Genomic DNA, 26,486 nt, shown 5'->3' on the forward strand with positions numbered 1-26,486 from the left:
TCCCACTGGGGTAATGACTTAAACCTTTAGGGTTTTCACAAATAAACCAGCAGAGGAGGGGAGAGGGAGGGGAAGGGGGAGGAAGGGAGGGAGGGAGGGGGAGAGAGAGAGAGAGAGAGAGAGAGAGAGAGAGAGAGAGAGAGAGAGAGAGATGCATTCAAGCAAAGATGATTTCCAATGCTCTAAGTTCTGCTAAGAAAGGCATCCCTGAGGCAGGCAAAGGGGGGGGATGGTAAGACCTTAACTGTCATGGAAATGGTAACATGGGGTGTAGGAGGAGCCAAGATATCCCATCAGCCTGGCCTACTAGGCGCTTTGTGACCTGTGTGGCCACAGGCTGGTCCCTGCACAAGCCACGCCCAGGAAGTGCTGAGTTCAAGGCGTGGCCACAGTGGCTACTCCCCAGTGGTAGTTCCCAGGAAGACTGCACTGCCCTGAAGGCCAGCTAAAGACAGAGCTTCTGATCTCCTTGTGGGGATCACAGCTAAGGCCGACTGCCGAACATGGCACTGAGAGCTATGGGATGGCTTTGCATAAAATAACAGTGAATGCATTCATTGTCCAGTATGAGTAAGAGAAGCCGGTTTGGGAGTCCAAACTGCTGCCAGTATGGGCTGTAATCTGAGCCCCGGTGGCTCTTGGGACTACAGGGGTTTAAGGGGAACTGAACGGGATTACCTGTGGGGCAAAGGGCCTGGCCTGAGCAGATGCTGAGTGAATGTTGGCTCCTAACCCCTCTCCCCTGGGGCCTCTCAAACAGTGCCCACTGCCCCAGCAGCTGACCCTCTGTAGGCTGGAAAAAACTTAAGATTGATTTTCTGCAAGTTCTGTTGAATTCATTAACACAAAAATGCTAATGATTGTAACATGAATTATGGTTTCTGAGCATCTTTTACATGGCAGGCTCATAGCATAAGCAAAGCTATTTCCCTTGGATTCTGGATGTCTCTCCCACTCTGAACTTGTATGCCACATTGTGTGTGCGTGAGTGTGCGGGTACACGTGTGTTTATATGTCCTCCTCCTCCTTTCCTTTGAGTCCAGATCTCTTACTGCCCCACAGCTGCCAGGCTCAGCTATCTTACCAGCAATCCCCAGAATCCTCCTGTCCCTGTTTCCCAGCAATGTGATGACAAAAGCTCACCACCCACCCTGTGACTTCACATGGGCTCTGAGGATTGCACCTAGAGCATCATGCTTGCAAGGACAGGACTTTGACAACTGAGCTATTTCCCCAGCTCCTTACATCCCTTTGTATGTGTCAAACAACCACACATCACTTTATCTTTTTCTTCATCAGAAATATGGAAAACAATCGCGCATAATGCATCTTCCTTGCATTAAAGGACTCCCTTTAATATAAGGGTGTATCTATTACCCTTAGTTAAGTGAAGGATGCAGAGACTCTTCCTAGAGTTTTACATGATTTCTAAAAATATTTAGTATGGTATATTTAAATAATATATGAGATATTCAAGTAGCCGTCATGTCAAACATCTGCCAGTGCTTTATGCATGTTACTAGCATTTAACCATCAATGCAAACAATGAAATAGCTTCTCTCTCTCTCTCTCTCTCTCTCTCTCTCTCTCTCTCTCTCTCTCTCTCTCTCATATTTCTTTTTTATCATATAAATTTATATTTTTACACATAAATCACATAAACTACATACAGCAGAAAGAACCACAAAACAATCATTAATTACTATATAAATGTTACATTCCTAGTGATTTGGCTATTTGCATTTGGGAAACTTGAAGTAAACATCATTCTTACCTTGATGAGTCTAAAATTCTGAATGAAAATCAGTATCTATCATATCTCATCTCTATTAACTTAAAACATCTATCTAGACCCAAAAACATCTTAACCCCTAAAGAGCTAAGCTTCATTCTAAGACTAAACTATCTGGTCTTCAACCCCATCAGACACTTGAGAAGGAATAAAACTTAATTACCTGAGTGATTTCTCTCTCCCTTTTTAATGAGGAAACCAATCCTATGTGACATTAAGCAGTCTGCCAAGCCAGTTTCTCTGGGTTCCCGTCACTTATTTTATTAATTAATGCTACTGAATGGATGATTGATAAGCCCTTAGGGAACAAAAGCAACTGCAAATGGTACAAGTTCACACTCAGAAAAGATGACAGACATGGATGACTTAGAATGAGAAGTTACTAGAAAATAAAAACAAACAAACAAACAAACAAACAAAAAACCCTTTCTCCCAAAGCCAGAAGAGAGCATCTGCAGCTCTAGGATGGACTGTGTGCTGCCCTCCCCAAGGGAAAGGGGGCGTGTCTGCCCACTGCTGCTGCATCCATAGGGTCAGCCAGGACCAGGTGCTGCTATAAGGAAAAGGAAGAAACGGAAGGCTCCAGGGGGGTAGGCATGGCCTGGGCCAGGCAGCTATCACAGAGCCAGGGGACAGGGAGAGAATCTCAGCAGTTAGGAACAGGGACCTTGGATTGGGGAGATAGCTCAGTTAGTAACACGCCTGCCTTACAAGTCCAAGGACCTGGATCTGAGCCCTGGACCCCACATTGAAAACAAACAACACCCCCTCTCCAAAGCATAGTGTTTGTAATTCCTATGTTGGGAAAGTGGAAATAAGGGGACCCCTCGGGCTTGCTGGCAAGCTAGACTAGACTTCTTGGCAAGTTCAGTTCAGTAAAGACCCTGTCTCAACGAAACACACAGATGGCACTTGAGGGATGAAAACCAAGGCTGTCCTCAGGCCTCTGCATATACCACCCCCCCCCCACACACATACTCAAGTACCTCTACATACACACACACATACACACACACACATACACACACACACACATACTCAAGTACCTCTACATACACACACACACACACACACACACATACACATACACACACACACACACACACACACATACACACACACACATACACACACACACACACACACTCACACACAGACACACACGCACGCACGCTCCGGGACTCAGGGCCTGTCGTTTGTCTATCTAAGCACACAGTGCTTCTCATAGTGTAGAAAGCGGGAGGGCAATGTGGGTGGCTCACACATGAGGTCTGTGAAGTTGAGCCATAGCCTCAGATGGTGAGTTGGCTTCCTCTGCGACTCTGTGGCAAACTCCCACAAAATCAGCGAACACCCTCGTAATGCAGATGATAAGTGGGAAGTCAGCGTCGCTCACTGAAAGAAAGGCAGATGTCGAGCCGGGCGTGGTGGCGCACGCCTTTAATCCCAGCACTCGGGAGGCAGAGGCGGGCGGATCGCTGTGAGTTCAAGGCCAGCCTGGTCTACAAAGTGAGTCTAGGACAGCCAAGGCTAACACAGAGAAATCCTGTCTCGAAAAACCAAAAAAAAAAAAAAGAAAGAAAGAAAGAAAGACAGGTGTCCACAGGACCTTGATCCCTATGGACTGCAATACTGTGCCTCATGGTGCCCTCCGTGAAGGACACACAACATCTTCTCTATAGAGCATCTCCACCGCTATGCGACACATAACCATTCAATTTTTACCTCCAGGGCCGTGGCAGCAGCCCTTAGCATGTGAGCACACTCCTTCAGTCTTCAGGAGCAGCGCCCTCCACACCACCTTGTCCTCGGCCTGCTCATCAAATGCCCAACTTCCCACTCTTCTAAGGACGCTCAAGATGGCACCTAAGCCCCCTCTCCCAGTGTCCTTCCCTTGTCCTCTCACCCACCTCCTGCTGGTCCCTTTTGCCATTCAAATGTGATGCCTGCATTGATGTCACCTGTATTCTGTTACCTTCTCTCTACTGCCCCCCCCCCCCCAATTACAAACGATTCCTCTCCTATGAAGGTCCGAGGATATTGGTATATGTGTGTGAAAGTGTCGGAATGAAACCTGTTGCTTTGTATGCCAGCTTGAAAAATTAATTTTAAAACTGAAAATAAGATGGCCACCTGGATAATTTAGCATCATCTCCCCATCCAAGGAGGCTCAACTTAATCAGGACTGCAAAGACCTCCACCATAAGGAAGCACTTATAGCCTCCCGGGGTTAGGACTGATATCCTGGGCAGGGGGAGGAGAGGTTATCCAGTGCCCTGTGCATCCTATGTGAATTGTTCTGTTTCTTGTTGTTAATGGAAATAAGACAAAGAATTCTACGTGCAGAGTGGTGAGGAAAGCAAGGACCCGAAAACCCTGGGGCTGCCTGGAGGGCTGTGAGTTCTTTATTCCAAGGACTAACAGGCGGCTGAGCAATACAGCAACCACACAGCAGCCACCCTCCATGCCTCTCCTGCAGTGATGTCACCTGCAGCCACAACTGTGGGCTCTACAGTAGGGAGAGCAGGGTCCCTGAGGTCAGGACTCCTGTACTCAAGTCCCACCCTGCCCTACACTATAGCAAGGCAGTGTGAACATCTTTAACTCAACTCGGTGTCTCAGGGATGGCTGAGACTAAAGTAACACACAGAAATGAGCTTCATTTCCATGATAGATTCTACAGCATGTGCGGGCTCCTGCAGGAAACAGTGAAGGAAACACCAGTTACTCACATAGGAAATTCCCCTCTATTCTTTTTGGGGGTTTTGTTTTGTTTTTTAGATTGTTTTTGTTTTTGTTTTGTTTTGCTTTTTTTGAGACAGTGTTTCTCTGTGTAGCCTTGGCTGTCCTGTAACTCTCCTTGTAGACTAGGCTGGCCTCGAACTCACAGAGATCCACCTGCCTCTGCCTCCCAAGTGCTGGGATTAAAAATGTGTGCCACCACCACCACCCGGCCTTCTTAATGAAGGCAATTGGGGCCACCACTAGGAGTTCCCTGAAGCCCCAGCGTACCATATTCCAAGCCAGAATGGATCCCTCTGGATCTCACACACATACTGTAGGCAGGCTTTTCCCATGGCTTGCTGGATCTCTCTTCTGACCGCCTTGGGGAGGGTTCACAACCGCATTCTTCACCATGAACGTGATCTCTGTTCTGAACTAATGGAGTACTTCTGACACTTAACAAAATGCCAGGAGGAGTGAACATGGGCTCTTTGGAGGCTTGTCTGAGGTCAGAGTAACTAACTCAAGCTTCAAAATCTGGCTCCAATCTTCCCCAACCTACAAGGCAGAGATGCACACGCAGGCGGCTCCCAGCCCTGCGACAAACTGGGAACGAGGCCCGAGGTTTCCCATCCAGCATATTAAAGCGCTTATCTGCTCAGCATCCACAGGTAACTGCTTGTCAAACAAGTCAGGGACCACATGGCATTCCTGACTCAGAAGAAATGAATCTTTACTCAGAAGAGAAAGAAAAACAGCAGCAACAAAACCAAAACACGCAGCCAACAAATGTACCTGCTTTCTCCTTACCTACTCAGCCTGGCCAAAACTTGTTTTTTGTTTCTGTTTCCCCACCCCCCAAAAAAAAAAAAAACACAGACAAGGCATTAGCTCTCCTTTCTCCTTACCACGTGGTTCTGAAATACTCCCCAGCCTCACCCCACCCCTGTACCATGTAACAAAACTCCCTAGCTATCTCAAGAAGGCCAGGATACCAGAATCCTGCTCTGTGAAGCTGAACTGACAGCACATCTTCCTCTCTAACATGAAGGGATTCCTGAGCGCCAGGAGCCCTCAGGACGGAAAGAACGCATTACCTGAGAGCTAACAGTGAGAAAACGTGATGGCTTTCAACTGAGAGGGTGGGAAGGGAGGACCTGGAAAGCAAATGATCGCTGTCTGCAGCCAGGACTGGGTCAGAGGGAGGTGAGAACGGAGGAAGAAAACCTGGGATGGAGGCATCGTCCTGTCTGTGCCTTCTGAAAGCTGATGAAGCTTGAAGGCAGACTCACACACACAGACAGACACACACATACACACGCAGATACACACATAGACACACACAGACACAGACATACACACACTACACATGCAGACACACACATACACACACAGACACAGACATACACAAACATACACATGCAGACACACACATACACACGCAGACACACACATACACACGCAGACACACACATACACACAGACACACACATATGCAGACACACATATACACACATACACAGAGAGAGAGACAGACACAGACACACAGACCCACATACAGACACACACACATAGACACACACACACAGACACACACACACACACACACAGAGCTAGAAAGATGGCTCAATAGTTAAGAATCTTATTGCTCTTCAAGAGGACCCATGTTCAGTTTCTAGCGATCACATCCAGTGTCTGTAACTCTAACTGTAGGGGTCCCTATGCTCGTCTGGCCTTGGCAAGCCCTCACACACACGTGGTGCTCGCACACAGAGAGACACACGCTCATACAGATAAATAATAAATCTTTTTTTAAATGTACATCCGTTAACACACAAGCACACACATACAGATACACACTTATGTATGTAAGCATGCTTGAACACATACAGACAAGATGTAAAGAACAACCCCCAAAGACTATCTGCTTAATATTAAACTAGCTACATCATGTTGTTTTGAGCACTCTTGTACTTTGCGAAGAACTTTTACAGCTGTTACCTCATCTGACCCCCCCCCCCATAACATGCCCCTGTGGTGGACAGAGGACACGTAATTATCCATGTTTTATAGATTACATTAAGCAATCCCCCTAGGTCTTGCCATTAGCCAGTGATGACTCTGAGACAGGAAGTGGGGCCTAATGACTCCCAGCTCCAGGAACCTCAACAAGGTAAGAAACGGGAGTCCTTCTAACGCAAAAAGGCGAAGCCTCCCCAGCCCCACGAGACCAGTAGAAGTGCGTGGCTCTTAAGGGAAAAAATCCATGAGATTAGACAAACATCTAAAGATATGGTTTTGAGGAACTGTAACGTCAATGCATAGGAGAGAAGAAAAGGAAACTGCCAATGCGGGTGAGCTGAACCGACACCTTCTCTTCCTATTAAGCTGGATGATAAAAGCGCCATCAGCAGTATCGTTTAGAACAGTAACTGGTGGTAGGGATATAAGTCAGCTGTGGTAGTGAGGTACGTGCTTAGTATCTCATAAACTCAGGCTTTGATCCCCGACCCTGTGAGAAATTAAGACAGGAGGACCAGAAGGTAAGGATAGCCTCAGCTACATAGTGGGCTCGAGGCCAGCCTGGGATAAATGAGATCCTGTCATAAATAAATACACTGTTTGCCACAGCAACACACAAAAGCCCTTAACGACAAAAGCCATTTTACTTTACGAATGTGGAAACTAAGGCCCAGAGAAATGAGGGGACTTACCCAGAATCAAAGCTTTTCTGAGAACTAGGAACTGAGCTACGGCTTTGGGATGCAGAGCTGTGTATGCTACACCAGCTGCCTTGGGCATGTAATGTCTTAACTACGTTATTATAACCACCCATAATTAATACCACAAGTTGAAATAAAAACCCTTAAGGGTAGGATCGGGGAATGTGTGGTTCTCCCCTTTGTTTTTCTGAGGAGCATCACCTAATTCCACAAACAACAACCAGGGATGCCATGGAACGGTCCAGCCTGCTCAGAAATTGTTCTAAAATCCTAATGATGGGAGGGTGACTAACGTCAGTCTCAAAGGGGGTTCATCAACCTGCCAACGTTACCTTATGTAGCAAAGGGGCTTCACAGGTAAGATTAAGCCACAGGGGCTGCAGGGAGGGCTCGCAGTTAAGAGCACTTGCTGCCCTTCCTGAGGACCCAAGTTCAAATTCCAGCCTGTACACATGTCAGGTTGCACAAAGCCACCTTTAACTCTAGCTCTAAGGAGATCTGACGGGCCCCTGCTCGCATGTGCACACACCCATACACAGACACACAAATACATACATAATTTTTTTTAAAATCTTTTAAAAGACAGTAAAAAAAAGCAATAGAGACGAAGCCAAGGAATGTGTGACAAAATTGCTCTGGATTGTCAGGGTAGCTCAGTGAAATGACACATGTCCTTCAAAGAAAGGGACAGACAGTAGGAGAAAATAACAGGATAGAGTATGAGGCTGAATGATGGTGAGACAAGTAGGGAAGCCACGCCTCCCTGGAGCCCAGGGATGTGTGTGTGAAGCCACGCCTCCCTGGAGCCCAGGGATGTGTGTGTTAAGCATTGTTAAAATCTATTAAAAACCCATTATTACAGTAAGTTCTTCTTGTGACCACGCCCTCTCATGTTCATTTTCCTGTAAATAAGTAAAGATAATAGGGCACAGGGAAACGATGACTCTGACGGGAAGCTGGCAGAGGGAAGCTGGCAGAGTTTTTCATGCTGCTTTGGCTCCCTTGGGCCAAAGGATCATTAGTCAAGCAGCCAGTTAAATTACCCTTATGCTAGCAGCAGCCATCTCAACCACTCCACGGACAAAACCAGAGAACTACTCAAGGACAGTAGCTGACTGCACCAGCTCCTGCCCTCGGTCACTTCACTTAGAACAGTTTACATTGGATGCTTGCTATTGTGAGCCTTGCTGAATGCTGGTGACCCTACAATCATTTCTTCTTAAGTTACATGGGGGATAACTTCCTTGGCTGCGTCACAGGGGGCCCTGTTGTGACTGGCACTAAAGAGGAAAGACTATGATTGGCCCAAACAAACTGCACCTTTTATGTGAGGTATGGTGTGATTAGCCCAAACACAAAAAAACGACATTAACACGTAAGGTGCACTGTGATTGGTCCAAACACCTCTTCTCTGACTATATAAGCAGGACACTCAGAGACACTTATTGATCTCTGAGAGATAATCCTCCCATGCCAACTCCATTGGTGTCATGACATTAGGCCATAAAGAGCTTCTTTCAAGTAGTCTTTGCCTATTATCAGTAGTGGGGCTAGGCAGTAACAAGAAGAAAGAAGCAGTTGGCTCAGCAGAGCAGCTGCGGCAGGGACAGCTGAGCAGCGGGCAGGCTGAGCTAGGGAGGCAACGAGGTGGCAGGAAGCTAGAGAAAAGAGCCTACAGGCCTGGTCACCAGAGAGCTGTCAAGTCTCCAGGGCCGAGGGGCTCAGGCCCAGGGCCAAGAGCTGGAACGTCGGCTGATGTAAAGGGCTAATGAACCCCAACTTCTGTTACACTTGTAGGGCTGAGGGTGGCTATACTGGAGGCCAGAGCGGGAACTGTATAACATGGCGCTTTGTTGTCTAGAGAATGCTCTGTGGCAGCCATACTTTCAGTTTTGAATTAACGGAGCTTATTATTTTCACAAGCCTAAATAGCAAAAGATAGATATATACAGATACCAAGCGTCATCGAGTTGGATGCACAAACCACCCAGCAGAAACTGAGGAAGCCCCCCCTGAGGCAGTCAGCTGAGGGCCCCAATTCAGCTTTCTCCCTAAGACTGAACCTCCCGTGGCCGAGCTTCCCATGGCTAACTCTGCAGCTTGTCTCTCCCACTGTCCTCATATTTACCACGGAGTAAGTGACAGGAACCTGTGTTGGAAATGGTTTCCCTTCTGGCTGTTTTCTTTTTCTTTCTTTTTGTTTTATTTTAATTCATTATAATATATTCAGATTACACCCCTGATTGTTATCCTCTCGCTTATATCTTCCTGTTCCCACCCTCCCTCCCTCTTCTGCCCTATTCCCCTCCCCTAGGCCTCTGACAGAAAGGGACCTCCTTCCCCACAATATGACCACAGCCTATCAGCTCTCATCCGGATAGCCTGCTTCCCCTTCCTCTGTGTGCCCACGGGGCCTCCCCACCAAGGGGAAGTGATCAAACCGGGGGCACCAGATTTCATGTCAGAGGCAGTCCCTGCTCCTCCCACAAGCATGGAGAATGAGCTGTCCATTGGCTACATCTGAACAGGGGGTCTAGGTTCACTGCATGCATTGTCCTTGGTTGGTGCAACAGTTGTGCAGGCTGCCTGGGTCTAGATCTGGCAGCCTTAAAGGTCTCTTTGTGGGGCTCCTGAACCCTCTGGGTCCTTCCATTCTCCCATTCTTCCATACCACTTTCAGTGCTCCACACAGAGTTCAGCAGAGAGACCCAGCATCTGTCCCAATCCCCTGCTGGGTGGAGTCTTTCAGAGGACATGTATGTTGGGCTAATAGCCACTTATAAGTGAGCATATAATGTGTGTCTTTCTGGGTCTGGGTTACCTCACTCAAGATGATCTTTTCTAGTTCCATCCATTTACCTGCAAATTTCAAGATGTCCTTGTTTTTAATAGCTGAGTAGTATTCCATTGTGTAAATGCACCACAGTTCCTTTATCCATTCTTCAGTTGAGGGACATCTAGGTTGTTTCCAGATTCTGGCTATTACGAATAAAGGTGCTATGAACATAGTTGAGCAAATGTCTTTTTTGTGTGGTCAGGCATCTTTTAGGTATATTCCCAGGAGTGGTATAGCTGGGTCTTTAGGTAGCACTATTCCTAATTTTCTGAGAAAGTGCCAGACTGGTTTCCAAAGTGGCTGTACAAGTTTGCATTCCCAACAGCAATGGAGGAGTGTTCCCCTTCCTTCTAGCTGTTTTCAAGGGCAAAATGTCTTTCTTCATTTCTTAAAAAATTATTAGAAATACACTTTTCATGCAATATGTTCTGATTATGGTTTCCCCTCCCCAAGTCCTCCCAGATCTCTCCACCACCCCAACCCCAATCCACACCCTTTCTTTCTCTGTCTCATTAGAAAACAACAGGCATCTAAAAAATAATTAAAATATAAAATAAGATAAGAATAAACAGGCCAGAACAGGACAAAACAAACAGGGTTAAAAAATGAGCCGAAGAAAAAGCACAAGAAACACATGTAGATATAGAGACGCACATTTGCACACTCAGAAATCCCATAAAAAACAAAACCGCAAACCATAATATACATAACCAAGACACCTGCAAGGTTTTTTTTAAAGCCTAGACAAAGCATTATGAGACAAAATAATCTCCAAAAATATCATTGAGTTCATTTCATGTTGTCCATCTACTGCTGGCCTTGGAGTCTGCCCTTAAGTGTGCTTAAGCGTGGTGGTTTGTATTCCCAGTGAGACTCCAGTGGAGAAAAGTAATTTTCTTTTTGCAAGCAGTTATCAATTGGAGGGAGCTTCTGGGTAATTGATGAGTGAGGGCTTGTGCTCGCTCCCCTCAGTTCTGGGACCCCTCTAGCTTAGACCCCTATGCATGCTGCCACAGTCTCGGTGAGTTCATATGTGCATCAGTACAAAGTTTTTTTTAATCTAATTCTTTAAATTAAAATTTAAGTACATTATTCCCTCCTTCCTGTTCTTCCTTCTAACACCTTCCATGAGCCCCCAGTCTCAAACTCATGGCCTCTTTTTCTTTAGTTGTGCATACACATACACACACGCACACACACATGAACATACAGGCATAAATATACACACATGAGTAGATAAATACAACCTCCTGAGATCATTCCTTATTGCTTATATGTATATGGTGATTTCAAGACTGATCAACTGGTATTGGATAACCAACTAGGGGCTCCTCCCTGGGGAAGCTAACCCTCCCACGCTCAGCATTCCTTAGCTGGCTGTAGTTTTTTCCTAGGCTTAGAGCCCCAGCCCCTTCCATGTGAGGATGTCAATTGGTGTTGGCCTTGTCCAGAGCTTGTGTCAGCAGCCATGTTGTTGAGGTATCACGGCGTAGCTTCCCTGTCGTTTCTAGGAGACAATCTCACAGCAGATTTCCTGGTCCTCTGGATTTTACAACCTTCTTCCCAAGAGCATATGTCTTGTCTTTTGATGTTCTCTCCTCTCTGCCCATGCTTTGGGGGAAGGACATCTCATCTCCAGTTAACGGGTCTTCAAAGACACATAAACAACATGCTTGGGTCTGAAGCTGGTGGGGTGGCAACCCCACTCCTACAGTCAGCTTCTCCATGAGCTTAAACTGAACAGGATAATTTCTCAATATAATGTGTATTACATACCTGGTACTGCCCCATCCACCCACTGCCATAGCTCACTGCTGCCTAACTCCATAGGAAACACAGCCTCCCCAAAAGCAGCACGGGACAAGCCTCTCCTTCCTACCCATGCTTTTTATCTGGGCAGAGCAGAAGGTCCCCAGCCTGCTAATGGGTAACAAAGGGAAAGAGGCCTATGAACAGAGGGCCACCGTGGCCTCCGGAAGCTGGAAAGGGAAGGAAAAATTCTCCCTGAATCCGTAGAAGGAAAGTGGTCTTGCCAGCACCTCCATCTTGAACTTCTGGCTTAAAGAGCTCTTTTTCATTATTCATTTTCACTGTTTTAAGCGATTACACTCGCAGTGAGTGGTATACTGCCATCCCCAGAAGTAAATAAACGTATTCATTGCAGGACCAATGGAGCAAGCCTGGTCTCCTCAGCCGGGAAATATAGCTTTCCTGAACTAGACAGGATGTGATGTTGGGGGAAAGAGCTAACTACTGTGATCACAAGGATGCTAAGGAGAAATCTCAATGAAATGCCAACACGGGAACGATGCCTGTTTTAAAGCGAGAAACAGTTGGCCTTCTGGGTTGTCTCTTTTAAAGCATTTCTAGTTGAGTCCCCACAGGATGGACAGCTTCCCCCTCTGGGAAGGAGGCTCTGGGCTCCCCCAGGCTAGCCTGTATTTCATTTACAGCCCGAGCTCCAGCCCCGACAAGCCCTTCACTCCCTGTGAGCGTGACACGCCCACTCGTGCCTCTGGGTCCCCACCTTTCTGGTTTATCTCTGGGAAGTGCCCTCTTTAACCAGGCTGCACTAAAGTCTTTCTTCAAAGTGCAGCAGCCCATGCAGCGCACGCACGTGACCACCTTTAAGGTGTGCTTACAGTAAGAGCATTTTGTCAGAAAACATGATGGAGCGGAAGAGCGGCTCCTGCTGCAGGCTCCTCCCTTTCACGGATACAGGTGGATGCCTCCTGGTCTCTCACCTGGGAAGTGCGTTAATATCAGAGCAGGCGCTGGTGCCAAACACATCCTGCTCCCCACCCCCTTCCCTGCTTCCTGTCTGGGAATCGGAGAGCCTGGCTGCTGGCTCATACAATGGACCACTCCGCCTGCGAAACACAGAAGAGGCTTGGTCCTGGGTATCTCTCTAGAGATCCCACCACGCTATTGCTTCTGTCTGTCCCTGGCATTAGTAACTCTCCCAGCAAACTCACTGTTCCCCAGGAATCCACCTCAGTGTCATTTCCAATCCTACTCACATCCTAAACCTAACAGGCTTAGGTGCCCACAACACAAGGTTTTCAACTCCCTGCACCAAATGACAAGCTGCATTCTTAGCCTCTCCAGGGAGAATCTGGGTACTGTGGGCAGGACACAGGCCAACACATGGGAGGGTTCAGCGGAGACTCCAACCCTGTCAATTCAAGGCAGCCAAGGCCTCTGTGCTCTTACACTGCAATATAGAATGTTATTTTAAACTGCCTGACCACATGGCATAGCTATCTCACTCATGAACTCACAGTGGCAGTGACCACCTGCACAAGATGAGGCCCAACAACCTGGCATCATGGACAGGAAAGGACTCACAATGCCCCCTTCCACCAAAGAGCCAGACAGTAATAGTCACTGGGGATGGTGTGTGTGTGTGCGTGTGTTGTGTGCATGTGTGCGTGAATGTGTAGTGTGAGTGTGTGTGTGATGTGTGTGGGGGGTATGTGTATGTGCATGTATATGTGTGGTGTGTGTGTGTGAAGTGTATGTGTGGTGTGTGTGTGTGTGCTGTGTGCATATGTATGCGTGCTGTGTGTGTATTTGCATGTATATGTGTGGTGTGTGTGGTATGTGTATGTGTGTATATGTGTGCTGTGTACATGTGTGTGTATTTGCATGTATATGTGTGTGGTGTGTGTGTGCATATGTGTGGTATGTGCATTGTGTGTGTGTGGTGTATGTGTGGTGTGGGGGGGTGTTTGTATGTGGTGTATGTGTGTGTGTGTGTGTGGTGTGTGTGCATGTGTGTATGCGTACGAGTGTGTGTGTGTGGTGTGTGGAGAAGGGATCACATTCTTCAGTGGTAAAGTGCAGGTAAGTTGCCCTTGCTCAAGTAAATAACCCTTTACTCATGTTCCTTCCTGCAATCCTAATTAAATGCAGTGAAAGACACACAAACCCACAGACACACACACGAGAGAGAGAGAGAGAGAGAGAGAGAGAGAGAGAGAGAGAGAGAGAGACTACGATTTTTACAGATAGTACTGCATGTCTGAGCGCCTACCTACACACCCAGGAGGTCAAAGCTGAGATCTGGCGGTGTCTGCTGAAAGGAGGTGAAAAGCTGCTGGGCGCCCTGTTCCCCAGATTCCCGCTGACTAACAGGTGTAATCAAGCCAACACGCCAACGGAGGCAAGTGTAAGCAATGCAGAACACTGGCAGAGAAAGCCCAAGAATAGGCTTGTGGGCAACCAGAGTGCTTGAAATTTACCTAAAGTCCTCAGGGAGGTGCTTTGTGTCCTGCCTTTGTGGAAACTGAAATCAATTAAATAATAATTGTCAAAACCATACATCTGTCTGCCCCTAGAGGCATCGCAGGTGTGGCTTCTGGGTCACGTGTTCGTCAGTAGGTGGCAGAGGGGAAAGAGGCTATGTCTATGCTCAGTGTTCTGACTTGTGACCATCTGAATGATCAGCAGCCTAACAGCCCCCGAAAAAAGTAAGCCTGAGACAACCACCAGTCTACTGCCATGAAACCTGGACAGGGAACTAGCCTGAGGTGACCACTAGTTCAGTCCAGGGCTGCACAAGCCTGGAGGGCGGTGTTGGGGGTGGGGGTCGGTCAGACCATGTCTGAGATGACCGATGCCTAGTGCCATAACATACAGGTGGGACATAGCACTCCTAAGATCACTCCTGAGGTAACCCCAGACACTCAGAGATCCTGGATGCCACTAAGAGGAGCAAGTAAGTGATGGAAAAATGGACGTTAAAGAGAAGCAGGGTGTGAGCACAACAAAGAGAGACAGAGCTGGAGACTCCAGGGTAGTGAGGAACAGCCTGACGTGAGTATCTGGTGATGCCACTTGGAATCATGGTGGGGTCCTTGCCTGTGTGCTACTACCAGCAGAGTCACAGCTGTGTCCATGGCCCTGCAAAAGCTGGGGTCTGTTACCACCAAAAGCCAGGTAGAGTCCCTGCTCTGGGCTGGCCCAGCAAGGACATGCTGATGTCTGAGGGCTGTGCAGAATTGGCCCCACCTTTCACCTGGGCATCATGGGAGAGCTGGCCCTGGGGGGTTGAGAGCAAGAGAGCTGACCCTGGCCCTAGTCAGCTGCAGTACTCAGGGGAAGCAGACCCTAAAAATTGCAGGAGTTGTGGGTAAGCGGCCATGAGGGTATGAGCACGGGAGAGCTGGCCCAGCTAATTGTCTCCCGTGCAGTGCCACAGAGAAGGGAGAGATACCTTCCTGTCCCCTTATCCCTTGCCACTTGTTAGGTGGGAGACTTGGCCCTGGGATCATGAGAGAAGGAGAGCTGGCCCTGCCCCTCAACAGCTGTAGCACTCGGCAGAGTGGGGGCCCTGCACCTTGCCCAGGCAACACAGTACATCTGACCCTGGTAGAGGGGACAGAGGCAAGCTGACCTAAGGGCATGAACATGGGAGGGTTGGCCCTGCTTTTTGTCTGCAGTGCAGTGGTGTGGGCAAGGGAGAGATGCTCTCCTCCCCTCCCTCATCCCTTGCCACCTATGGCAGGTAGGAGAGCCAGCCCACAGGTCATAAGAATGGGAGAACTAGCTCTGACCCTGCACCTAGCCTGGGCAGCAGGGTAGAGCTGGGCCTGGCTTCAGGGGTTGCCAGTGAGCTGCCACCAAGGGTATGAGAGTGGAAGAGGTGGCAGACTGACCAGCTCAGATACCTCTCAGGTGCAGATCCAGGGCTTCGAATTGGCCCACCCCAACATCTACCCAATTGATGAACTACTGGAGTGCATGAAGGGGCTGGTCCTACAGATCCAAATCTACAGGATCTCCATGACACAGGTCAACAACAGGACATCTGAGAGGAGTCCCAGTGAGGATCCAGTATTGATAGAGTAGCAGAAGCCAGAGGTCTCGTATCACACCACCAAGCTACTGTAATGAACATTTGCAAGCAAAGGCGTGTGGACAAAAGGGTGTGCTGTGGGACACACTGTGACACATTACAGCTTCCACAATGAGATTGTTTTTCTTTTGGGGGAGGGTGCAAGGGTGGAGGGAGATGAGTGGGACTGGGGTGCATGATGTGAAATTCACAACAAACTAATAAAAAGTTTTAAAAAACCCAACATGCGGGAACTGGAGAGATGGCTCAGAGGTTAAGAGCACTGTCTGTTCTTCCAAGCATCTTGAGTTCAATTCCCAGCACCCACATGGTAGCTCACAACCATCTACAGTGAGATCTGGTATCCTCTTCTGGCATGCAGGCACACATGCAGGCTGGATACTGCATAAATAATAAATAAATTAATTAACTAATTAAAAAAGGGGGGCTGCAGAGATGGCTCAGAGGTTAAGAGCACTGACTTCTTTTCCAGAGGTCCTGAGTTCAATTCTCAGCAACCACATGGTGGCTCACAGCCATCTATAATGTACACCTGGCGTGCAAGTGTACATGTAGGCAGAGCACTGTATTTATTTATTACACATAATAAATAAATAAATCTTTTTTAAAAACATGCTGTCTTCTTGACTCTGAGGACTGGGAATTGGCTCTGTATGTCACCTGCACTAAAGATTTCGAGAACGGAAATCAATCACATGGTGGTTCCTATGTTAAAGAGGGAAAGGTTCTCCACCGACACAAGGAGACATCTCTCCAAAGAAGATACATAGATGGCCAGCAAGGGCACGAAGAGAAATGCAAATCCAAACCACAACTGTGCGAATGCACAGACACACAAGATGCAGAGAAACCCGACCCTTGTGTATTGTTACAGGGACATAAACTGGTACAGTCACGGGGGAAGACAGTGTGACAGTTCTTCAGAAGACTGAAACTAGAAGGCTGCTGCGAGGCTAAGTGCGTTGAGGCACTTGCCATCCAGCCTGAAGACCCAGGTTCAATCCCCAGGACCCACATGGTGAAAGAACGGAGAACACTGACTTCTTTGACCTCCACGTAAGCGCCATGACAGATGTTGTGCATGCAAACACACAATAGTAACGTAAATATAATTCAAAAGTGAAAAATAGAAATGCAGTGTAATTCCAATTTGCTTCTGGGCATCTACCCAAAAGCACCAAAAGTGAAACCCCAAAGAGACCTTTGTATACCCTTGCAACATTATCCACAACAATTAAAACCTGGAAGCAGCCCAGGGGCCCGCTGATGAATGAATGAATAAGCAAAATGGGGCACATGCGTGCAACAGAGTATTTTTATGCCCCCGGGACAACACGAACAGACCTTGCCGACATTCAGCTGGATGAAACAACTCCATCACAGATGACAAATCCTGTCTCACTCTGTTTATGTTAAGACAGTCAAAATGGGTGAGGCAAAAAGGAAAATGGTATGGGCTCAGCCAGGCTGGTGTTAAGGAGAAAGTGGGAATTACTGTGTAATTCTGCCTGGGAAGATGAAACAGGGTATGGAGATGAACGGTAGTGATTGGCTACACACCAGGAAGAGTGTACTTAATGTCACTGAACTATACACTTAAAGATGAGTAAGGTGGGGTGATGGGGAGATGGCTCAGGGGATCAGGTGGAAACCTGAAGCTTCGCAGGAGGGCATCTGGGTAGCACAGCCTGGGCACAACCAAGACCCTAGGGCCAGGGCTCCTCACCCTCTGCCCCTTCTTCCTATAGCTCGATCAGAAATGCCTTCCACCAACAAGTGACATTCCTGGGCTGTTGAGTCAGCTCAGTGGAAGTCTGGGGAGGCACCTGGTGGGGCAGGGGTGGGGCTCAACCTTCCGGTCTTAGCCAATGGATTCCATAAAGGCCCTCAGCCAGGTTCTTCCCCACTCCCTAAGGCTGCGCCCCTGCAGTGGCCAGAGGGGAAGGAGTGATGGCGGAAGAGGGGAAGGAAGGTGAGACCTGCCAGAGCAAGCAGCAGTGGAGCAGCCCACACCCAAGGAACCGAAGACACTTTTCACAAGGACAGACTTCCCCCGCAGTTTCAGAAAATAAGTACCTACGGGGCTGGAAGGAACCTTGTTCTTAGGTAAGCCCTGCCATGCTTTTTTCTTTTTTCCTACAATTAAAAAAGTTACATTTAAATCTATACAACAGGCCTGGAGATGTAGCTTAGTGATGAAGTATTGACTAACATGACACGTGTGTGTGTGTGTGTGTGTGTGTGTGTGTTGTGTGTGTGTGTGTGTGATATGCACGTGTTTGTGAGCTGGTATGCTCAACCTCATGGGTATTTGTGGAGGTCAGAAGTTGATACCAGAATGCCATTCTTCAGTCATTCTATTTTTGAGACAGGATCTTTTACTGAACCCAAAGCTCACAAGTTCACAGTTTGGGCTGTACTGTCTGGCCAAGGAGCTCCTGGGTTCCTCCTGTCTCTGCCTCCCAGAGTTGGAGTTACAGGTGTGTATGCCATGTCTGGTTTTTATATGGATGCTGGGGACCCGAACTCAGGTCTCCAGGACGACCGCTGAGGCAGGGAAGGCATGGCAGCAGGACCCTGAAGTGGCTGGTCACGTGGCACCACAGTCAGGGAGCAAGGAAGGAGGGAATAGCGCTGCCTACAGCGAGGGTAGTTTTCTCATCCCACTTAACATAATCTAGAAAATTCCTTACAGACACAGACACAAGTTCACAAGGTCTGGTCAACAGGTCTGAGAGAACGCAGTTTGTGACTTATACTCACTGCTGGGCATTTTGAAAGACACAGTGCGAGCTGCCTGCTTTCTAAGCAGCTGCCCTGACCACACCTGCTGGGTCCCAGCAGCCTCCCTTTCAAAGTGCAGTGGACATAAGTCACGTACTGAGCTCTCTCAGTCCTGTTGTGTGCCAGCCCTGGCTGCTGCTTCGGATGCTGGCACTTTTGGGTAAGTTCCCTTCAGAGTGTCTATGTGCCTGTGTGTAAAATGTGCCTCGTAGAGCTGTGTGCTGTGTTACATGGGTGCCAGAGTCCAACACGGGACCCATCACTGTGACTGCTGCTGTATCACCACACTGCCCTATACTGAATGACATTTCACGCATGTCTTTTCTAGCCCTCAAGAGTGGTGGCTCTCAATTTCTGGGGTCTATCCCTACACCACTCAATTGCAAACCAGAACCTCCAGTAGATAAGGAAGGGGTGGGGACTTGTAGCTCTTTTTTTAAACAAGCTCTCCCCTCTCCACATACATACATACTGCAAGAGATTGTATTATGTGCTCACCAAACCTAGAAAGTTCTACAAGGTGAGTTTAATTCCCATATTCCTTTCCAACCAAATACAATGTTCCAAAAACCAGTGGTTCCCAAACTGAGCTGCTACTTCAGACTGATTTTGCAGAAAGGCTTCTCATGATTAAAAACCAGTTAGTTAACAGGCTGGGGAAATGGCTTAGTCAGTAAAGTGCCTAAGCACAGAGACCTGCATTTGACACCCCACCCCCACACAGAACCCACATTTAAAAGAGCCAGACATGGCAGCATGCACCTGTAACTCCAGTGCTGGGGTACGGGGCTGAGTCAAGAGATCTCTGGGGCTCAGTAGGCATCTCTAGACAAAGCAGTAAGTCCTAGGTCCAGGAGAGAAATTTTCTCAGCAAAGCAAGGTAGAAGGCAACTGAGGAAGAGCATCTGACATTGACCTCTGGCCTCCACACATGTTCACGAATGTTCACACACACACACACAGCAGTAGATTTGCAAACAACTGCTCCAGCCTGCCAGTAAGAGCCTTACCGACCCACAGACCAATCTGTATTCACATTTACGTCTGTCCCAGGGCCTTCTGATACACTGGACACTTCATGAACATTTGTAGGGAGGTTAGTTAGTTCTATTTATTACATGGCTCCACTTAAGTTTGCAGTTGTTTGGCGCAGCAACCTAACGGTTTTCATAAGCAGCTAAACACAAACAGCCTCTGCCTCAAATCTCAAACCCACAAGAGAGAACAGAGCAGCCAGCTCTCCATGAAACATGCTGACATGTTTCCTTGGGGTTAGATATACTGTGCAAGTGCCTAATGACTGATAAATATAAGCAAATGTGGATTGCATCAGCCAGGAAGAGCCCAGCATCCGTCAGCAGCACAGGCCTCCCAGCTAATATTTGGATTGTTTCATCCGAAACTGTCAAATTGTAAGAGCATGATAAAAAACGCAATAGAAACTTCACAGTAAGCAGTGACTGGCCCTCTGCCAATAAGTTAGAAGAGAAGGGTTACCCTGCCATCAAAATGCTCAGCTGAATGCCTGCAGCATGGACCTGGGGCCCACAAGAGCCTGCACCCCCAGGGAGATCTCCCAAAGCTCAACCACAGAGCCATTTCCTCACCAAGGACCTCCCTCCTTGTCCCAGATTTCTAACCCCAAAGCTGGCGCCCCACAGAGACCTGAGTGCTGTACAGACCTGGGAGTTTGCTTGTTTCTTTAATTTTTAAAGTTAATTTTATTTTTGTACATATACATTTATATTATTACACATATACAATAGATTAGCTATGGCAAGAAGAACCGTGACACAATCAGGAATTATATAGATGTTACATTCTTAGTGTTTTGGCTATTTGTGTTTGGCAGAAGATGATGAGCATCAAAGAACCTCCTCATGGAGATGGCTTCAAATGTGGCAAACTAGCTACTGGGCAAAAGGTCTTCATTTCTACTTGGATGCAGGCAGAGTTGACGGCCAAACTCTGCCAAGATAGGGTAAGCAAGTCCTCAATAGTTCCTGCCTCACAAATATGTCTGTCAGATATGTTGGGTCAGAAAGCTGAAGAAGATGCTCCAACGTTTTGGGTGACTATTCAGGTAGAAAACTATCTCTGTCATCTTCTCATTTGGAAAGCTACTAACCTGCACTCTCAGCATACTCATATAATCAAATTTACTGCTTCTCAAGTCTCTGATGGAGTTGAAGACCAGGTAGCTTGGTTTTACAATGAAGCTTAATTGTTTAGGAGTTAAGATGTTTTTAGGTCTAGATAGGTGTTCTAAGTTGATAATGACAAGATGTGACGGAGATTGAATTACATTCAGAAATTTAGACGCACCAAGACAGACCTGGGAGTTTGAAACACACCATCAAGTTTCACCTTACAGCTCTGGGTTGTCACTCAAACTCCTCGGAGTGTATCACCTTTGCGTCATTAACTCCTTAGAGCCACCACTGCCTTGCTGTGGAGCCTGACTCTTGTCCCGTTGCCTCTGTAGCCTTGGGAAAAGCACCTGGTGTGCAAGGAGCATACAATAAACCTTAGGGATGCCCTCGCTGTGGTTTTGAAACCAAATACGTTTTTGTCCTTGTCTTTTTATGTTTTAGTGACAACACTCAGGAAACCTGATCTTCACTGGTCTACGCTATTTAGAGTCTTATCGTTATCGTGTTTGGTGGAAGCAGCTGTGTCGTTCCAAAGCAACGAGGACAGGAACTCACACACAACAGGAATCTGGAGGGCAGGATGATGCAGAGGCAACAGAGGGGTGCTGCTTACTGGCTTGCTCCTCATGGCTTGATCAGCCTGCTTTCTTATAGAACCCAGGACCACCAGCCCAGGGGTGGGACCACCCACAATGGGCTGGGCCCTTCCTCTTCAATCACTAATTAAGACAATTTTATGGCAGCATTTTTCCAACTGAAGTTCCCTCCTTTCACGTAACTTTGGCTAGTATCTAGCCAGCACACCAGTGGGTTTTCTCAACCCAGCTCCTCCCACTTCCGCCCAACCTAGCCCCTCCCACTTCCGCCCAGCCCAGCTCCTCCCACTTCTGCTCCCTAAGTGGGACATCCAATGGCTTCTCAGAATTTACTTCACTTTGAAAAGTAATTTTACAATCAAAGAGCAGGGTGGTAGTGGCCTTGGTGTTGTAAAGGCTACAAAAATGAGTAAAAGCCCACGTGGGGGCCTGGGAAAACAGCTGGGTTAGTAAAGCAATTGTGTGCAAGCAAGAGGACCTAAGTTCCATGCCTAAGAATACATGTACGGGTTAGGGGAGCAAAGCCAGGTATGGTTGTGGGAAGGAGACAGGTGGAATCCCAGAGGCTCCTGATTGGTCAGCCTAGCCAAATCAATGAGTTCCTAATGACATCAAATGCTGTGCTATGGTCTCCACTGGCCTCCGCAGGCACATTCACACACACACACACAGGGCGGGTGGTGGCAAGGTTCCTCCCACTCTGCAGAATCAAGGCTCTGCTCTTCTCCAGGCAGGGACAGGGACAGAGGGACTGTGGTGTGCACATACCTTCTCTCTGAGGGTTCACGGGCCCGGGCCCGGGTCTGTGGGTGTCGGCTGCCTCGGATCACTGTGGGGCCTGGGCGGCTGGCACTGGAGCCAGCCAGGGCACGTTGCTCCTCACGGTTGCGATGCAGCGGTACTGACGTGCGTACGGCTGACACAACGTGGCCAGTGATGGAGAGCGTAGGAACGCTGGGTCGTGAGCCTCCTCGAGCACGGTAGGAACTGGGCAGGCAGGGCCGTGTTTGCTCCATCACACCACCACTGCAGCTGCGTGAGCAGGCAGACCAGGGTCCCCAGGAACCCCACACGCCTGGGGAGCCGCCACCGCTGTCCTCTGGGGTTCCCTCGGCCACTGCCATCCGTTGAGGGACCTACAGAGACAGAATCTGGTTAGAGACCTGAACCTGAGAAACTTGGAGATAGGACTAGTTTCTCTACTGGACCCATGTGGACACAGGATACAATTAAGAATCAAAACAGAATGCATTTAATTCAGCCTGGATCACAATCTATACCAACTCATAAGAGACAATTTAAGTGACTAGGAGCCAGGAGAGTCACAGTGCAGTCCTGGTGTTGAGCACTGTGATGGTTAGTCTGATAATTTATCAGCCTGACCGGATGTGGAATCACCATGGAAACACACTTCTGGCGTGATGGCTATTCTTGGTTGCCAGCTTGACTATATCTGGAACAAACTACAATCCAGAAAGGGAGGGCGCACCTGTGAGAGATTTTCTGCTTGGTTTGAAGTGGGCGAACCCACTTCTAGTCCAGACCTTTGAGGTAGGAAGACACACACCTTTGATCAGATCCTGAGGCAGCAAGACATAAGCCTTTGATCTGGATCTTAAGGCTGGAAGGCAGAGGCCTTGATCATGAGGCAGGAAGACATACCACTAACATGGGCCGTACCTTCTGCCGGAAGTCTATCTGAGGACATAGAAGAAGGAAGTGCTTGCTCTTTTCCTGCTTGCCCTCTCCTCACTATCATGGCTGTGCCTTCACTGGCTTTGGAGCCTACTTCAGGATTCCAGCACATGCAGAAGACCAGTTGAGATATCCAGCCTTTTGGGACTGAAATTCTTAGGCTTTCTGTTCATAGCTAGCCATTCTTCAATTAGCTGAACTGCAGGCTGTAAACCCCGTAGATAGATAGATAGATAGATAGATAGATAGATAGATAGATAGATAGACAGACATTCCGTAAGTTCTGTGACTCTAGAGAACCCTGCTAATAACAACAAAAACAACAACAACAACACCAGGGTTTATCTGTGAGAATTTTTCTAGATTAAGATAGGGTAGAAAGACCCACCTAAGCAAGGATAGCACTGTGCTGTAGCTTGGGGTCACAGACAAAGCCACAGAAAGCCAGCTGAGTAGCAACGCTGATCCCTCTCTGTCTTCTCAACACACACACACACACACACACACACACACACACACACACACACAGACAGACACACACACGATCACATGATCCAGCCAGTTTCTTCCATACCCTCTCCACCATGGTGAGCTGCATCCTCAAACCCTGAATCAAAGATACCTTTATTAGTTGCTTTTGTCTGATACTTGTCCCAGGAATGAGGGAAGTAGCTAATGTGTGAGTTGTAGACTCAGAGAGGTATGGTGTCCCCCGCTGCCTACCGTCAGGCCGGAAGGGCTGGAATCCCTTTAGCTGCAGGGAGGTTGGCACTGTGTCTCCCTGCAGTTAAAGCAATGGCTGGAACAGTTTGGAGGCTGTGCCCGGGAGCCACACTGCCGGGGTGGGGGACCTGGGGAGGGATGTCCCACATCTCTACCACCTCCTAAGCCTTCACTAGGAAGCTTCCAAGCCTCCAGCACCAGTCAGCCCATTTGACAAGAGAACGGTCCCAGTGCCTTCTAGGTCCTAGGGAAATAAGTGAGGTTGTCTGTGCACAGCGAAGTTTGGCATTACGAACTTATAGCAAACAATCATTTTCCTGCTTCCAGACGCACCAAAAGACGTGGGGAAGATCCCAGTGTGCAAGCGCTAGCCGCAGAGTGACTCCACACTTCGTTGAGCTTGTCCTTCCAGAGACCTGCCATGTGCTAGAAGCAGCTCCAGTGAGGTTCCTTTGTTATGCAGATGTGAACCGAAGTTCCAAGAAAAAAGGCTGCACATGTGTTAAAGATCCTGCCAGGCTGAGTGACCGACCAGAACTTCTGTGGTTATGGAGAGCCAGAAGGTCGCAGTGGTGCCAGATCCATTCTTTTGTCACCTCTGGTTTTGACCTAACGTCCTTGTGCCTATAGACCCCCCACCCCCCATTCCCCCTCACCCCCCCCCACGCTCCACCACACGCCCCCTCCACGGCTTCCAGCAACCTGAAGGCTAAGAATGTTATTAGATAACATCTTAGGCTTATAGTTGTGACCCACCTACCGATGTCCTCACCAATGTATTTTAAAATTACCTTGTGTTTTCTTCTGTTACTATAAAAAACATCACAAATGTTTGGGCATGGTGTTTGGGATAACCTGAATCTGTTTTCCTGGACTGTAGCCACTTACACTGAGCTCCAGAACGAACCATCTCTCTTCTTTCCATTGAGGACACCAGCTATGTTTGGGTCTCAACACAGACGCTCTGAGCACCAGCTGTATACCTGGCTCAGAGTCAAGCAGTCTCCCACTTCCTTTCTGTTGCTATGATAAAACACCCTGATGATGAGCAGGGGAGAAAAGGGTTGTTTTAGATAAAAGTCCAGGTCTGTTATTACAAGGAAGTCAAAACACCAGGAACGTGAAGCAGTGAGTTCAGGCGACAGCCGCTCTCAAGAGCAGAGGAAAAAGAATTACTGTGCGATCCTCTACCACTGGGTTCACTTCCCCCAATCTTATACAGCTGGGGACCCGAACTCAAGAACAGTGTCACCCACGGTGGGCCGGGTCATCCCATCTCAGGTAGTGTAACCAAGAAAACCCTCCTTGGACACGCCCACAGGCCAACCTGATCCTGACAAGGCCTCACTGAGTCTTTCTTCCCAGTGGCAAGCTTGCACGCTAACCACACGAGGTCCTAAGGACAAAGAGGACCCAGGCCTACACCAGTGACAGTCACCAAGCAGCAGCAGCAGCGGAGGTCATGCTGCCAATACATGATGAGGAGGCTCCTAGGAGGGGCCAGCGGCCTTGGCCTGGCTGGCTGGCTGGAGCAGGAAGCTTGAAAAGGCCTCTCCGAGGAAAGGCGGGAGCTCCAGGCAGAGCTGGGACTGCTCAGTACCTCCTGAAAGTCAAATTGCGGACACAATCGGAGTCTGATGCCTGTCCACCAATCTCATCTTTTGGAAGGGAAACTGAGGTCCAGGGACACTGTGTGGCTCGTCCCCAGGCACTGTCCTGGATTCAGACATAACCAGTTCTCAGAACTTATGTGTTCTGCTTTCTCTCCTCCCAGCAGACAGATGTTCCTGCCCTGCCAAAGCATCCTCCTAGAACATTCCCCCAAGAAGGTTCTCGGCCTTCCTAATGCCGGGACTCTTTAATACACTTCCTCATGTTCTGATGACCCACAAGCATAAAAGTCATTTTTGTTGCTATGTCATAACTGTACTTTTGCTGCTCTTATGAATCGTAATGTAAATATATGTTTTCTGATTGTCTTGGGCAACCCCTGTGAAAAGGTCATTCGACACCCCAAACAGGTCGTAAACTACAGGTTGAGAACTGCTGTCCCAGAATGTCCTTCCTGTCCTTGGAGCGCTGAGCAAATCTGTGGCTTTCTGCAGAATATATATTTCTTTCAACAAGCCACAGGATTATATCTATGCTACGCCAACATGACCACAGATTACCCCAGCTCTTTATTTGCATTTTTTACTGGCCTTGGCTTTGGCCAGCTCAAAGCTCTCATGAGGTTGTGCTCTTCCTCTTCTTCCTTAGAACTTAAGCAGCCAGGCAGTCCAAGAGTTATCAGAAACAAACTTGACAGGGATGACTCCCAGGATGCCACACAGTGTCACGCATGATGTCATCCATGAGTGATGGCACTAAGCCTGCCTCACAAAGTGGCTGTGAGAACTGACCAGGAACCTGCCTAATGAACATGAGTAAGCACTCTAGCTGTCCCTTGGTCACTAAAAGCCAGCACTCAGCTCTTCAGCAGGGTTCATGTCTCAGGCAATCAGTCACCATGAAACTGCCGACATGGGTGACACTTCAGTGTTGACAGGTGACACTGAGGTCACCTTCCTTTAACAAATTGTAGTGAAGAGTGGTCTGAG

The 26,486-nt window shown here is 48.2% G+C and overlaps 1 protein-coding gene across 2 annotated transcripts in view; it reads right to left on the reverse strand.

Annotated features, from left to right (window-relative positions):
• The window catches only part of THSD4 (thrombospondin type 1 domain containing 4), a 555,462-nt gene that overhangs the window by 440,358 nt on the left and 88,618 nt on the right, over positions 1–26,486 (reverse strand). For both annotated transcript variants that reach the window (XM_084782532.1, XM_084782533.1), the window contains exon 4: positions 22,237–22,604. In XM_084782532.1, coding sequence (XP_084638658.1) covers positions 22,237–22,604 — 368 coding nt within the window. The remainder of the gene's footprint in view (positions 1–22,236; positions 22,605–26,486) is intronic.

Source organism: Acomys minous, assembly GCF_964271855.1.
Source record: "Acomys minous genome assembly, chromosome: 5".
Classification (NCBI taxonomy): domain Eukaryota; kingdom Metazoa; phylum Chordata; class Mammalia; order Rodentia; family Muridae; genus Acomys; species Acomys minous.